The sequence below is a fragment of the Archocentrus centrarchus genome, chromosome 7 (genome assembly GCF_007364275.1).
Source record: "Archocentrus centrarchus isolate MPI-CPG fArcCen1 chromosome 7, fArcCen1, whole genome shotgun sequence".
NCBI classification, from domain to species: Eukaryota; Metazoa; Chordata; class Actinopteri; order Cichliformes; family Cichlidae; genus Archocentrus; species Archocentrus centrarchus.
In genome coordinates, this window is record NC_044352.1 from 24663263 (window position 1) to 24680062 (window position 16800).

General features: G+C 40.1%; 1 protein-coding gene across 4 annotated transcripts in view; it reads left to right on the forward strand.

Annotated features, from left to right (window-relative positions):
- Nucleotides 1–12890, forward strand: part of espn (espin) — a 40223-nt gene extending 27333 nt beyond the window's left edge. Inside the window, exons 12-14 of one of the 4 annotated variants that reach the window (XM_030733013.1) lie at nt 7643–7722; nt 9939–9950; nt 10507–12890. In XM_030733013.1, coding sequence (XP_030588873.1) covers nt 7643–7722; nt 9939–9950; nt 10507–10651 — 237 coding nt within the window. In that variant the 3' untranslated portion in view covers nt 10652–12890. Of the gene's footprint in view, nt 1–7642; nt 7723–9929; nt 9951–10506 lie in introns of all 4 variants that reach the window. The other 3 variants (XM_030733011.1, XM_030733012.1, XM_030733010.1) reach the window with 3 other exon arrangements.
- The last annotated feature ends 3910 nt before the right edge of the window (nt 12891–16800 follow it).

Consider the following 16800-nt stretch of genomic DNA (forward strand, 5'->3'; position numbering starts at 1 on the left):
CCATTTTGAAACGTCATATGAGCAAGACTTGCAAAATAAGCTGAATTTTTTTTGTTCAAAACATCCTGGGCCCGAAAACTCAGCAGGAGAGTGTTTACAGAGGTCAGGTTAGAAAGCCAGTTTCCCGTAGACTTCTGTAGGACCAGAAGTCTTTTTGCAGCCATAACTATCACCATCTGGTGGCCTCTAGATAGGATGGTTTAAGACACTCTAGGACACCTTCCCGGAATATACATCCATGTTTTATACTGTTTATGTTTTGAAGACTGATGTTGTGTGAATGCATGTTTAATTTAGTGCCATTTTTGCATGAGATTACTTTTTGCTCTCTGTGCTGGCTTTTCTGTCAAGCTGCTAGTTTAAGGTTGAACATTCAGTGTGGTCACATTCTTCACAAGGACTACGGTCAGCAGACACTGACAATGACAGCTCCCACTTTCTCTTCATTCACAGTCACAGCACTGTGTGGTATTACAATGAGTATTTAGACAAGATATTGATTAGTAATTTGTCCTGGAACAATCTGAACACTTGCTTATCCTGTGTAATATAAGAAGGGCCCTAGCAGTATGTAACATGCTTGATTAAATTTGACTGATTAATAATTTATTGCAGTCGAAGGATTGTAAGTTTATACTCCTAAATGATTGAGCCCGAAGACACTGCTGACATGCAGTCAGTTTGTTTATATGCATTGTAGCCAAAAACCATCAAACTGGTTGCGATGCCTCATTTAAAGGTAACACATGAACTTTTTTTTTTTCAGTTGCATGAAATGGCAGTCTCCATGTGCTCACATATTTAAATCATTTATTCACTTCTTTCTTTGTGTGTTTCTTTTTCATATTTGTACTCTTAGTTAATAACAGACCTTTTGGAGTGCATTGAATTGAATACTTGGCTATAAAAACCATCCCAGCATTTAACACACTTGACTGATGGACTCACAGTGTGGGCTGGTGTCTGATGGTAGAGTTTTGCTATTCCAAGTTCTTACATGCTGATTCAGTGGTGTGATGCCGGACCCATTCACACTACAAGTCAACCATTGTTAATAAGAACAGTAACACAAACTGCATAATAATGCTACTATAAACGTGTGTGCGTTGAGGATTAAAAAAAAAAGTCATCTCCATCTGATCATTGTAACAATCTGTTTTGGGGTTGTTTTTTTTCTGAGGAGGAGCTGGCAGGGTGCAAGCAGAGCAACTCCACTGGTTTGCAGTTTCAGTGTCCCTGTAGTCAAAATGTTGTGTAGATACTTTTTGAAATAACAGGCGACACTAAACACTGGCTCATGAAAACACATAGAGAGCCTTTAAAAAGGCATTAAGCTAATGATGTGAATCGTCTGCAGTGTCAAGTACCTAAAATACAAATATTAACATGTTACAACACTTGCAACACATGCAAATATTTATTTAGTAATTTAATTTGCTGATTAACTCAACTCTGTTCTTTGACTCAAAATTAGAAAGCTTTGTGCTTGTAATTAGGCAGTGCCATTGCACCACTAAATCCATGTAAATCCTGTGTGTTAGGATGGATTTGCACTGAAGTGTGTGTTCACACCAGGAAATTCAAGCTGAAGGAGTCCCTCCCCCTCTTTCCTTTTTTTTTTTTCTTGTCCTGTTGGTCTCCTTTGACCTCTGATTTAGTTTACATCAACCGGGCACTACCAGCCTCAAGAATGGCACTACTCCCACACCCACAATGCCATTCTGGGCCCATTTGGGGAACTGATGACTGAGGCAGACCTGAACCGAATTGAGAAGCAAATTGAGAACCTGCAGGTTATGCATAAGGTATCTGAAGTCGAGAAGGAACTGAGTGAACTGGAGCAAGAGCTTCACCAGCTTCTACCAGTTTCTGCTGCTCTCAGTCAGGGGCACTTCTCAGTCAATCCAAAGCAGGTGCATGGCCAAGCTGAAGATCTTCCAGCCTGGTGCAGCAAGATTTCTACTTTGCTCAAGAGCATGGCAATTCTTCTTGCTACCCTGGGAGGCAAAGAGATCGACATCTTGGATCTTATATGTCCTGAATATTCTAAAGAAGAGGCAAGAAATGTGAGCATGGGTAATTCTCAGTCAGCAGGATCAGCTGGTACTGGATTTATTGGACGCTCTCAATCCTTCTCAACAAGAGAGGATGTGGAAAATGAAATAAAGCAGTGTGGCGTTTCAGTGAAGAACCTAAAGGCTAATTACGAAGTTCAAAATCAGTCGCAGTCTGCAGATAACCAAGCAAATAGGGTCTACAAACGCAAGAGGTCACTCCCTGTGGTAAGTGAATCCAGTTATCATCCAGAGACGGTGCATGAGGATGGTGTTCCTTGCTCCTCTGCTTCAATGCTGGAGTCCAATACCAATGGTGATGTACCTTCAGCGGAGGAATCAGTCTTACCACTTGTTGAAGAACCTGTTATCACCGCATCGTATGCACCTCAGACATACGTGTCCTCTGAGGCAATGGCTCCAACTAATATTGAACAGTTCAGCCAGGCTCTTTCTGCAGACTCTGTTTTAAATAGCGACCAACTAACAAGAAGCTTAGAGGTACAGACAGATCTAAGCTATGTCCAGGAATGCATTGAAATGAGGAAAGAGAGAATTGTCTTCCTGTTCCTTGAACACTGGCGGAAGTATACTGTCTCTGAATCTTATCAGAGTAGATATACTGGCAGAAGGCGAAATCATTTAGAAGTGGACTGGGAGGACTACAGCCAATTTAGCGCACAAATCGGTGGAGAGATGCACAGTGAAGACGATAAACTCCTCCTATTTATGAAATCGAAACAGGTAGTAGGAAATCTGATTGGACACTGGAGGGCAATCATGAGTCAAGTGCCCACACGCCAGATCCGCCGGCTGAGTCGTGCTCAGATCATCTACTGGCCACAGCATTTCCTGCCACACATCAACGGGTCACCTGTGAGTTACGAAAGCCTGACCCTTGACCTTTTCATGCTTGGATATTTCCAGCTGTTGGAAATGAACATGTCTCGTAGTGAGCGGAAATTCCGACACCTCTTGTGTTATGAGATGTTTGACCGTCTTGGGAGCCATAAATGGGAGATCATAAGACAGTTTCACAAGGAGGTCATGGAGGAAATTGAGAGAGAGAAGCGAGATTGGGCAGATGGTTTTGAGGACATAAAAGTCAAATATTTTGGAGACTTGGGTGAGGGAGGGGGTATGCTGACAGCCTCGCTACGTTCCATGTCTCCTGACATGTCCATAATGCCAGTGCAGGAAACACTTCCTGCCCCACCTTCCCATCCTCCACCTCCACCACCCTCTAACCATCCTGAACCACCACTTCCAAATCCACAATCATCACAACCCTCCCAGCCAGTCTCACAGTCAGGTGTTTCTGAAGATTCATCACCTGCTGTAGCTCAAGATGGTCAGTGTGTGGAGCACACACCCCACAAGGACTCAGTGGAGAACAATGTTCAGGGGAATGTACATTTAAATGAGCCTGCAGTTGCTAACGGGAAAAGTTCAGGGCCAGACCACACACAGAACTTGACAACTGAAAGTGTGCAACATATTGAGCCAGAAGCTAAAGTTGAGGCACTTCCAGGCACAACAGGATATCCAGTGAACGATGCCCAGCCTGCTACTGTTAAAATCAAAGAAGAACCTCGTGTTGATAAACCTCCACCCAGAGATGAACCCAGTGAAGATTCAATTAAAGTCATCTATGAGCTCAAAGAGTTCAGCAATGAGGAAATCATCAGATACATTGACCGAAGCTTTGCTTTTTGGAAAGAAAAGGAAGCTGAGCTTTTTGATATCTAACAACTATGTGGGCTAAGGGTGTACTGAAAGTTCGCTCTTAAGATCAGTTCTGGAAAACTAACATGCACAGTGGAACATGCTGACTACAGAAACTAATCTGCTTTGTTAATGGTTAGGCCATGTCACATAATGGGCTTAACTGCAGCAAAGAGCATCCACATTGCTGTGCTGACATTACCATTTCTATGTGTTTAAACAGGAGGAAAGTATGCATTTCATGACAAAAGATGCATACTTTGTGTGGAAACAAGAGAATTTTGGAAGAAGTATGATTGATTGCCACAAAAACACTGCTTTCAGAAAAACAAGTTTTTAAAGAAAAAGATTTGCCATAAAAATCATTCTTGTTTGTTTGTTTGGATCATCTTTGTAATAGGGATGATTAGTAAAACTTTGCATAGTTGGTTTACATTGAATATTTTAGATTGCATTTGTGTTGGAGTAGTTTAATCTTAAACCACTTTCAGACAGTAGATGATTGTGTGGCACGGGCACATGCAAGTTCCATAAGAACTCGCCTCTCACCCACTGGCTCACCTTTAACTGGCAGACTTATGTGTATAGATAAGATTCATATGTTACATTTCTGCTTCATCTCTTTTTGTACGCACATAATCAAACGTGTCCTTTTTCTGTCTTTATTGTTCCCGCTTCTCCTGTCTGTTATATGACAGTTAAACACTGGTTTCACTGAACTGACACAAAAACAGCGAGTTACTAAAGCTGAGCAGCATTTGGCCTGCGTGCTACCCACATTCTTGATAACCAGTGAGGGGGAAAATCCTGTTACTGTTTCAGTGGTTCATTTTAGCTTGAACTCAAAGAAACTTGGTTTCAGTGTTCACAAATGGCTTTGTTTAAGTCCAAACTGATTATTTTGCTACTTTTAAGGTGTGCCTTTTTAAGTATAAATTACAGAACTTATGAAATATGGTAAGTTGCCTATTTCTGTACCGAGTTCACCAGTCAAAGCTTTGACTTCGATGAAATATCACATTAAAATTGGTGTTTATTCCATTGTTTTGTTACTCTGTAATTTCAATGTATTTCAAACATTTGAAGTTTCTATATTTGAATTCATATTCTTCCGTTTGTTGTTTTCTACATTTATGTTATAAATAAATAAAATCAGCATTTTTGTTTTTGATTAGAGAATTTAAGCAGCTGTTAGCAGCAAAAAGGCAAAAATAGTAGATTTTCCAAGACACTGTTTCCATCATTTTGAGAACTTATATAACCACACCGATTTACCTATCAAAGAGCAACTGTCAGATACAGAGCTCTTGAATGTGTAATCCTCCACTGTAGTGCTTGTCAATGCGAAGAACTGCACTATTCTCACAGTGTCTGTTCCATTGCACCAAGATTACCTTGGAGTAACCCTCTTAACACCCCCCGCTGTCGTGCTATCTGTGGCTTACAGGAGCCATAAGGAGGTTACAGTGAATCTTTATCAACTCACAGCTCAAGAGAAGGCGATCAGCTGGTAAACTTAACGTGGTATAGAAATTTTTGTCTATCCACGATATTTCTGGCTGAGTTAGAGAAGAGTGATGTAACTAGCAGCAGTGCCATAACTGCTGTGCAAAACTATAATAGGCGGTGATATAATCTGCCAAGCTTGCACACTGCACAAAGGGTATTTACAGCGTCAACTGCATAAATGAAGTCAGCACCAAAGGCAGGCAATGAGGAGAAATAACAAAAAAGGTCAAATTTATTCCACTGATATTGTACTTAGAGTTTCAACAGAATGTGTCTTAATTGAACCACATTTTATGTGTTGATGTGTTTCATTAGAAAGTGTTAGCTTCAATAAAAATTAGCAAAAACTATTACTGATTATTAAAGTAGGCATTTGCTGGCACAGCAAAGTCTAGACGGGAACCTCATCTTGAAGATATACCCTCAGTATTCACACTTCCAATTTCAGTACAACTAGCCTATAATTGCCTGTAAGCTTTTTCACAACCAAAAAAAAAAAAGCAACACAGATTGCTACCAACTAGGAGCATGAGAACTTCTAATATCAGAACAGTGGCAGGGTGGCTTAGCTAGTTTCTAATTTCCAGGACAGCCTCCAAGAATTTCCAGACGAATAAAAACTTCTTACTGAGTTGAATCCAATGTTTAAAACCGTTATAATCCAAAACAATAAACCAGCACAGTAGCAGGTCAAAAGCTGTGACTTTTGCGATTCTCGCAGATGCCCACTGACACAACAAATATATAACCCTCAAACCCAAAAGCTTCCCATCAAGTTTGACACTGGTCAATCGTGAGAACTTCAATTTTAAAGGTTCCGCTAGAGTGCTTCGAAATTCAAGTTTAGCAGCTGATTTTTTTTTAATAAAACTGGTTAGCTTAGGTGTTACTCTACTTAACTGCTAGATGAATTGATCAAATTTAATTTTAAAAGCAGTGCAGCTCCAATGAGGGTTACAGAAGCTTTGATGGGTATTTATGTGTGTTATCTAATGTGAGTCAAATAAGCACTGGACAGCAATAATATTACTGAGAGTTTCCTGGTAACCCATTTTTTAATTAAACAGTGAATAGCCTTATTCCATTTTTAATATAATACCCTTTCTATTATATTTTATTACAATTTGAGCAGATCTATTAGCTACTTTTTTTGGAGTGGGAAAGTGTTTTTTTGGGTTTTTTTTTCTGGAGCAGAAATTCCCAGGGGAATCATTAAATATTCATTGCTTAGATAATCTTACCTGTATTTGTGCTGGCTAGAGCAAGTGAAATCCTTCAGTAAAATGAAGGCAGGAGGGTAATGTGTCTTGTTGGGCAAAGATGAGAAGTCCAAGATGGCTGCTCTCGTTCTCTCCTGCTCCACCTCCAGTTACAGCCTGAAAGAGAAAAAAAAGGATCCAGTTACCATGCGTGCACACAGAGACCATCCTGTCCTGCCCTTTTCAAAGGCTTGGTTTCATTTTTAAACAAACACCAGAATCATATATGTAATGAGTTCTGTTTGCTTTCATAAATTCATACATTAGTTTTGTAACTATATTCCATTACCATTGTTTAGGCTCTTAAGTCTTACATAAAGGCCATTTATATCAAACTGACACATGAGAATCTGCACAGATCAATAAACATTTCTTCACAGATGTGCTTATTGTAGATGCTTGCTTTAGTTATGATTTACGTGGTGCTACAAACGTAAAAACCTCAGCATCAAGTTTGATTGACTGTAATCGACTAAAAAGTGATTTGCAAAGATCTAAACACATCTGTTATTATAACCACAGGAATTATAACCGAGCATCTGAAACAAAAAATAGCTTAACACAACATGTGCTTAATAGTATATTTCATAAATTATGTTTTATATATATATATATATATATATATATATATATATATATATATATATATATATATATATAGTGTGAAAAGCCTCATGCAGTACTTGAATGTTCCCCTATAAAAACACAGGAGCGTGGCTCCTCGATTAATAGGATGATGACGACAGAACCTGTGATCTCACAGGGCACTGAGCATTTTGATAACCATCTGTTCATTACGGTGTGCTAAAAGTAAAAGACTGAGGTTAATAAGGTTACACGCAAGATGATGGGAAGTCCGCAGCAGAGTTAGTTACTTAACTGGCTGAAGAACCTCGGTCAGCTTTTAAGTCCTTGCATTCACCAAATCTATGCTAGTACATTTTGCTTTGAATTATAACTACAATTGCACTCAAGATTTCTCTGTGAGAATTCAAGTGTCCTCACAGCAGAGGATACTTTTAAAGTGCATCTTCATTGCTGACTCTTCTGGGCCCCTATCTCTGTCTCTCCCCGGACCCCTCTGTCCCCTTACAGGCTGAGGAGGAGGAGGCTCGCCTGTCGTCAATGCCAGCCTGGAGGAGAGACATGATGAAGAAGAAAATGGATGAAGAGAGGTGAGTAGACAGTGTTACTCTACACTTGTGATTTTATTTGTCCTGTACCATAGTTTTATATATATATGAGACATGAGGACTGTAGTGATATGTTAGTGCCTGTATGTCAGAGGTCCCCAACCCCCGGGCCGTGGGACATTTGGTACCGGGCCGCACATAAAGAATAAATAACTTAAATTATTTCCGTTTTACTTATCTGCGCCTAAACTATATTTTATTTTGAAAAATGGGCGGATTCGCTCCGTTACTTCCCTCCATGACTTCCTCTTGACGTGTCAAGACGTTTCTGCTCACATGATACGTCACCGCTAAAATTAAACCCAGAAGCTTCAGGCCTGTCTAACGAAATCGGTTGGTTGACCTACATAACGCTTCTTTAAATTTTTGAGTGCTCAACAAGAGTAGAAAAGCGCTATGTAAGAACTAGTCCATTTACCATTTTTATTTATCAACACTGGGGATAGCAGTGAGGCAGACCCAGCCATCAAACTGACTCTCCAGCGCTTGACACCGCGGCTCTGCAGCCACGCTCCATGTGAAATCGGCCGAACCCAGTCAAACCAGAAGCCAGCAAAAATGAGTATCAGAGAAACAAGCTCAGGGGGCTTACACTGATTCAGTGTTATGGTGAGTTGTATTTTTCATGCGCTTTATACAGTAAAAATCACCTAAGTCGAAGTCGCACAAATCGGGTTTTCGCTCTAGTTGGATGGCATCTGCAGGTCCTGATTTTTCCTAACATTAATTCCAATAAAATCATCACATAAATCCGTCGGATATTCACCTACCTCGGATGAAAAATCTGGTCCCATTGTAATAAATTTCCAGTTAAATGTGATCGCATAAACTGGATGAGTTTAGCGCTAAAACCCTCCTCAGCTCCTGTCCGCCCACTTCCATGCATCGGCTCGTTCGTGCACAACTACACACACACTAACAACGCCTGGAAATTGTTTTAGTGTTTATATCAGTTCATTTCACCAGGGACAATCGTGGCAAGTGTAAGCTACAAACTTGCACTTAGGAGTAAAATTTCAGATTATAAAATTTGCAGAAGCAAATTCATAGATGAAGCAGAAGCCATTGCACTGGGCCATTTGAATCCGACTCAGGTGATTTCTACTGTATTTGTTTTTGCGGTGTATCTTATTTTGAAGGCATGTTTTACCATGGCTCTAACAGCTGACCAGGGAGCGCTGTGGGCAGAGAGCCTGTTATTCATGTTGAGGCGGGATGTTACGAGAACGCTGCTGATAGAGTTGCATACGAATACAAAGTGGATTCACGTTTTTTATTATTATACGTAGAAAATATCACACTTGGTTATGGTCGTATCATTTATTTTGACGTATTTATTCGCCACACCTTAAAAGCCGGTCCGTGGAAATATTTTCTAACACTAAACCGGTCCGCGGCTCAAAAAAGGTTGGGGACCACTGCTGTATGTGATAGTGCTTGGGTGTCCCTTCAACATGATACCTTAGCAAGTATCGACATGATATTCCTGACAGACTGACCACATGTTGTTACTTATATATTTTTTGATTATCGTGTATTTTCTCTCATCTGCCCTTGAGCCAGAATTTCTGGTAGCGCATTAGTGCTGCTTCACCAGGACATGAAGGCTTATCAGGCTGGAATAAGTTGGTAGAGTTGACAGCATTGACTGGCTGTGATACCACCAAAGCATTTGTCCAATTTTTCCCAGATAGAATAAATTAGTTGAGATGTGGCTGAACACGTTTTTTCACTGGAAAGAACTTTAAATTCTTGCAGTGGCAGGCCATCTTTTTTTGCTAATATTATTCTACATTTCAAGAAGTTCTTCTACAAACCTCTGTTGTACTTATCTATTTGTTGTACTTATTTACTGGCCAAACTCTTGAGTCAAAGGCTAGGGTTTTATACCCAGAAAACAGAGCCCAGAAGAGGTAAGGGAGTCTAGATCCCTACACTAAAAGGTTTATTTCATTTTTTTCCTTCAGTGGCAGCAAAATATAGATTGGATAATTCTGCTTAAACTCAAGATTTGTGCAATCTTTACCCTTCTTTGTGACATTTTATTGCTGAACAATATCAACTTGATGTTTAAGGTGTAAAATTCCTTTATTGCCTTAAAAATGCATCAAAATCATTTTCTAATTACGTTAAATTCTGTTGCTGATCTTGATATTTAAACCTTGTCTTCTCTTTCTTGCCATCTCCTGATGTGACAGGGAACAGAAAAGGTAAGAAGATCCATTGTGCTTCACACAATACGTAACACAAAATGTGCTGAATGAGAAATTTGCTGGATGCTATGAATCTGAGATCAAGCCTTCCATCTTGTGTCATAGTTACATACATTAAAGGTGAACATGTGTTTGTTTTTTCATTTCATTCAATTAGCGTAAGCTATGTGACTGCAGATTCACACATTTGCAGATTACTGTGCACATTTATAAATCTTTGACTTGCATACTTAGAAACCTGATGACACACAGAGATAGAATTACAGTTTCACAACAGAGCAGTGCGATGTCCTGAGCTTGTGGCTGAAAAAGAACAAAATTACTGCAGTTTCCAAACTATATGAAAAAAAAAAAGGGTGGAGGCTGTTAAAGAAGAACACCCTTTATTTTGAAATGAGATCTTAGTATCTACTTACATACTTTTGGAATGTGGTGTGATAATAGAGGAAATTAGAGTACTACACTCACATTTACACATGTTAGAAGTAAACTGAAGATTTACTGTGTGATTCTAACTACCGTGTTGGTAATCTTCCTTTATGGATGTGCGTAGAAAAGCAGAGGAGCAGGCCAAAAAGACGAAGGAGATGGAGGAAAAGACGGAGCTAGAGCGACTAAGAAACCTAGGCTACGACGAGACCAAACTGGCCCCCTGGCAGCGGCAGATGATTCTGAAGAAAGGGGATATAGCCAAATAGTGAACCGGATCGTCTCCTTGTTCTCTGCCCTGCAGTGCTCCCCACCACAACATTATACCAATGCCTCCCCCTCCCTGATCCTGCATCCCACACTGTGCACAGGTCCACAGGGAAGAGTTGGTCTTCCTCTAAACTGTGTGTCACTCTTCGGCCTCCAGACACGCAGGGCCACGCTGTGGTTGCTGCTGTCCGCACAAGCTCTGAGGCTCAGCTTGGGATGACCCTCCACCTGTCATTCAAAGTCTTACTGACACAACCTCTTGTTTGTTTTATTTTTGTTTTTGTTTTTTAACATTAACATCAGTTCTGACATGCACTGACTCTTGCGACCCTATAAATGCATGTGTCCTGAACTAAATTATCTGTAGCATCTCTCTGCTTTACTGCAAATCGCTAGAAGGTAGAACATTTAAGAGACGTATGATAGAAAGAGTCTACTTTAAGCCTATTTGCCAGCCTCACTCACTTTTATGTAATGAATGGAAAAAATATTCATAAACAAGCATTGTTACAGCATGAAGCAGCTAATCTGTTCTGTATGTAGATAGTGTTAAATCTCCATCATGTCTTAGTCATAATATTTTTGTATAAGTCTCATAGAAGCACTTTCTAGGCTTCATTTTCCTGCCAGAGTAGTAGTTCTTGTAAAGAAAAGAGAAAAAAAAGCAAAATCACTGTTCAAACTAATCAGCTTCATGTACTTAAGCTTGTTGTAATTTCTCAGCAGATTTGAAAGAATGATAAAATATCCTATTTAAAAGAAATGCTAAATTAAATCAATTAAATTTCACTGGAAAAGGAATCAAATTAGATTTTACAATGCGTGACCTAATCGTTAAGCTGTTTTCATCATGACTGTTAAATGTTGTGCGCATGTGTTGCAAAAAAGCGCATCAAGCAAGTTGCGTTGTATTATTAAGCGTACTTGACCCAGGGCTTCCTGGATATTGTCAGAGTAACAGAAGACACACAAAGCGAGTAAAATCCCACCAGGTCTCTTCTATATGAGTATGGCCTTTAAATGCACATCAGCGTAGCAGCATCGCACAGCAGTCGTCATCTGCGCTCTGAATATTTCAAGCAGCGTTCTGTCCTGCGTCATGTTCCGGCCTTTGTCCCACTAACCTGGAAGATAAATCTTTGATGAGCAGATCTGCTTACACAGATAGGAACGATACAAATTTACCATTCTTTGCAATGGTGGCGGTTTCAATACTCAGCATCTTTTTCAAGTATTCTTAATGATTCACACATCTGTTGGGCACAGGGTCACCGGTTTTGGGCTAAATGTAGAAACGCGGCGAATCTGCGTTGAATATTTTCGGCAGAATTGAGGAGCAGATTTCAAATTTTACCAGTTCATGCGTCTCCACATTGACATTTAAGAGTGAGTAAACCTCACAGTCATGCTGTGTTTGTAAGTGGTTAATCCGACATGATGTAAAAGATTTTGGGGTCTGGTTCATTTATGTTGGATGCACATTTTTACAAGTATACATATGATGTCACCATGAAGTACATGGGACTGTGTGATCATTTGGATATATTCTAATTCACTTTCATCGGATGCCATATGATATGAAATTGAGGATGGTGTAACTGTCATTGCCATTTGATTTTCTTTATATATAAACTCTGTACATAGTGACCCTCAGCATTTTGTCACCTCATTGTTTCCATATTGCATACATTATTTGTCTCAGCCTTGCTTGAATAGAATGTTGGCTAATGTATAATCATATTTTCAGACTGTTAAAGTTGAAGAAATTAAATCTTAAATCACCACAAAAAAAAAAAAAAGGTTTGCGTTGTATTTGTGTTACCACCAACAAAAAGATACTTGTTCAGCTCTAAGTATTTCCCACACACCCCTGTCGTGTATGCTTTCTTTGTGAAGCTTAGAATGTCTGCATAAATGGACTTGTTCTCATGTAATGCTTTTCTATTCAGTTTGAGCACTCAAGGCTTCATTCACCCACTTTTTTAACCTAATGCTCACAAACACACACAGAGGCAACTTGGGGTTCAGTATCTTGCCCAGGGATACCAAGACATGCAGCTTGGAGGAGCTGGGGATCGAACTACCAACCTGATGATTTGTACCTCCTGACGTGAGTCTAGACATGAGTCTAGAAAGAACTGGCTAAGCTTTGGTGATGTGTGGAGATATTTTTAAGCTGTGAGGAAAATAGAAAGGAAATTGTGCCAGCAAGGATTGAACAAAAGGAACATAAATTATTTTTTAAATTAGGTGTAAAAGAAATCATAGCTTACTACATAATAAATGAGCGAAGTCTAATAATAAAATATTTTTTAAATGTATGTTTTATTTATGATTCATTATTTATGATTTTGTGTGAGGACTACAGTCATTCATTCATTTACATCTACACAGATGTGGGCAAAATTGGTGGTACCCTTTTGTGGGACTAATAAAGGTAAAGAAATAGAAACCCACAACGGTAACTGAAAGTGACAAAAGAATAATAAATAAAAACGTACTTAAAATTAACTCTTAAAAATCAGACATTGCTTTTGAATTGTGGTTCAAGAGAATTAATTGAAAAAACAAACTAATGAAACTGGCCTGGACAAAAATCCCTAGTAAAGACTGAAAATAAGTGACTGTAGTGACGTGTTAAACTAAAGCATCACAGGTGTCTTCTAACTTGTAATCAGCCAGTCTGCCTAGCTCAGTGATTCTCAAATCCAGGCCTCGTGGCCCAGTGTCCTGCAGGTTTTAGATGTGTCCCTGATCCAACACACCTGAGTCAAATGTAGAAGTCATTAGCAGGACTCTTGAGAACTTGACTGCATACTGAGGAGGTAATTCAGCCATTTGATTCAGGTGTGTTGGATCAGGGACACATCTAAAACCTGCAGGACACTGGGCCACGAGGCCTGGATTTGAGAATCACTGGCCTAGCTAAAGGTTGAAAAGTAGTCACTGTGTTGTTTGGCATCATGTGTGTGCCACACCTAACATGGACCACAGAAAGCTAAGGAGAGAGCTGTGTCAGGAGATGAGGAATACAATTATTGACAATCATGTTCAAGGTAAAGGCTAAAAGACCATCTCCAAGCAGCTTAATGTTCCTGTGACTACAGCTGCACATATTCAGAAGTTTAAGGTCCATGGGACTGTAGCCAACTTGAGAATAATACAACAATATTTACGAATGGTAACCAAGGACTGCAGAACAACTTCCAAAGAGATCAGAAGTGAACTCCAAGGTCAAAGCACATCAGTGTCAGATCGCACCATCTGTCACTGTTTGAGCCAAAGTGGCCTTAATGGATGACGACTGAGGAGGACACCGCTGTTGAAAGCAAATTGTAAAATATTGAGACTGGAATTTGCCTAAATGCATATTGCCAGAAAGCTTCTGGGAGAATGTCCTTTGAACAGATGAGACAAAACTGGAGCTTTTTGGCAAATCACATCAGCTCTATGTTTACAGACCCAAAAATGAAGCACACAAAGAACACTGTACCTACTGTGAAGCATGGAGGAGGCTTGGTAATGTTCTGGGCTACTTTGCTGCATCTGGCACAGGGTGTCTTGAATCTGTGAGGGTACAATGAGATCTCAAGACTATCAAAGCATTCTGGGGCAAAATGTGCTGCCCAGTGTCAGAAAGCCTTGTCTCAGTCAGAGGTCATGGGACCTCCAGGAGGATAATGACCCAAAACACACAGCTAAAAACACCCAGGAATGGCTCAGAACAAAACATCGGACTCTTCTGAAGTGGCCTTCTATAAGCCCTGATCTAAATCCTATTGAACATCTACAAGGCTGGACTGGTAATGGGCGTACCGGGCATTTGCCCAGTGGGCCAACAGTCCTCAGGGGCCAATGCTGTTGGATTTTTTTTTTCTTCCCTTTTTTTTCTGAGACCGAGGGGGCATTGGCACATCTTCAATATAGACAGTGGACTGAACCAATCAGGATATAGGATGAAAGCGGCCACACCCTTGTGGTGCCCCCTGCTAGTAGTTTCACTGTTGAGCGCATATTTTAAAGGAGAGGTAACATGGAGAAACCGAAGCGGCAGAAAGGGAGTGCAGAGAAGTTACGTGCGAAGAAACTGAAGAGTGTCACTGTATAGATGCTACAAAATGTGTAAAGATCACAGACATGTTCGCTGCTGTAGCCTCCACGTCCTCTGTAACAGCAATGCTCCAGCAACAGCAGGCTGTAGCGCAGGCCCGAGGTATAGGCGACATATGCGGCTGCATAGGGCCCTCTGACCACCAGGGGGCCCCCAAGCTCACCCACATTTGTCATGAAACTTTTTTGGTTTGTTTTAATTTTTTACAAATGCCAATTTCCTAAAAGAAAGAAGAGACTATTCTAACTGTCCAGATTTGTACACTTGTAACAAGACTAATTTAATGAGTAGGCTACACTCTCATATTTCTGTCTCGGACTGATGCTGAAAAGCTAATTCATGCATTTATTACTTCTAGGTTGGACTATTGTAATTAATTTTTATCAGGTTGTCCTAAAAGCTCTCTGAAAAGCCTTCAGCTGATCCAAAATGCTGCAGCTAGAGTAATGACTAGAAAGAGAGACTAGAAAGAGAGAGCATATTTCTCACATATTGGATTCTCTTCATTGTACATAGTCCCATATCACCCCAATAGAGCACTTTGCTCTCAGACTGCTGGCTTACTTGTGGTTCCTAGGATACTTAAGAGTAGAATGGGAGGCAGAGCCTTCAGCTTTCAGGCCCCTCTTCTGTGGAACCAGCTCCCAGCTTGGATTCAGGAGACAGACACCCTCTCTATTTTTAAGATTAGGGTCGAGGGTATAAAAATATCTGTAAATGTGGGTGTTCTAGAAGTGTAGAAGATATAAAGACAAACTATTGTTTTGTTTTGTTTTTCATCAAAACAAAACCTGGACTCTTCATCTTCCATCTGCTTTTAGATTAATCTTTATCCTCCTAGTTTCTAAATATTTCTTTAAAAATAAACCAGCAGCAAACTAAGCCAAAAATAAGTAGCAGCCAGGTTGCTGCTAATCAAACACACTCGATTCAAAGTGTGAGCACCTCTATAAAAGCACAGGTTTTGGCAATTTGCTGGTCTGGACCATTCAGGTGTGTGTTAACCCAAAGAGGAAAAACATCAGCAATGAGCCTATTGAAGCAATCTGGGGTTGGTTATAAGACTGTTTCCAAACAGTTTGAAGTCCGTCATTCGACAGAGAGAAAGATTATTCACAAGTGGAAAGCATCCAGCACAGCTGCCAATCTTCCCAGGAGTGGACATCCCTGCAAATTCACCAAAAAGTCAAACCATGCAATGCTCAGAGAAACTGGAAAAAACCCAAGAGGTAGATCTCAGACTCTTACAGGCCTCAGTGGCAGTGCCGGCGCCAGGGCGCGCTAGGGGGTGCTATAGCTCCCCCTGGAAAAGTCATAGTACCCCATAGCACCCCCAAGAAAATAGCTTGTGTCTGTGTGTTGAGAACTGAAAGAACAAATGATCCTTCATAGCACCCTCAGTAAAATGCTTTGCCCCCCCTCTTAGCACCTGCAGAAAAATATTTCTGGAGCCACCACTTGCCAGTTTATTTAGTTTTTGTTTTTAATTATTGAACCACAATTCAAATGCAGTATCTACTTTAATTTTCAGTATCTTTTATTTATTATTACTTTTGTCTGTCTCAAGTTATTTCAGTGCTCTTTCTTTCTTTAACGGACAGGTAGCATAAATTATGTCCATGTCTGTGGTTCGCGACGACTGTCATGTCTCCTGTTGGTCACCAGACGGAGCCAAAGAGCAATTTGTCACCAATCAAGTAAACAAACAGGAGAAAAACAAACAAACATGTTAAAAGTTTAAGCAAAAGGGAACACTTTGTATTTGTGTATGCGAAAATGTATTTTAACCAGATAAATGTCAAATTCTATATTAATTTGTTTAAAAAAATAAATCAAGGTTCATATGGCCGAGCCTAGACTGTAAAGCAGGATAATCCAGCATCGCAGGGGCAGGTGTTAAATATGAATGGCTAAATATAAGGCTGCTTATCAGAGAGAAGCTGCAGACCTGCTTTCATCTAAACGACCGGTTATTAAACACTGATTGACTCTCACCTGTAGTGACGTAAGGGGTTCAGTTTAATGGGCGCCTGCTAA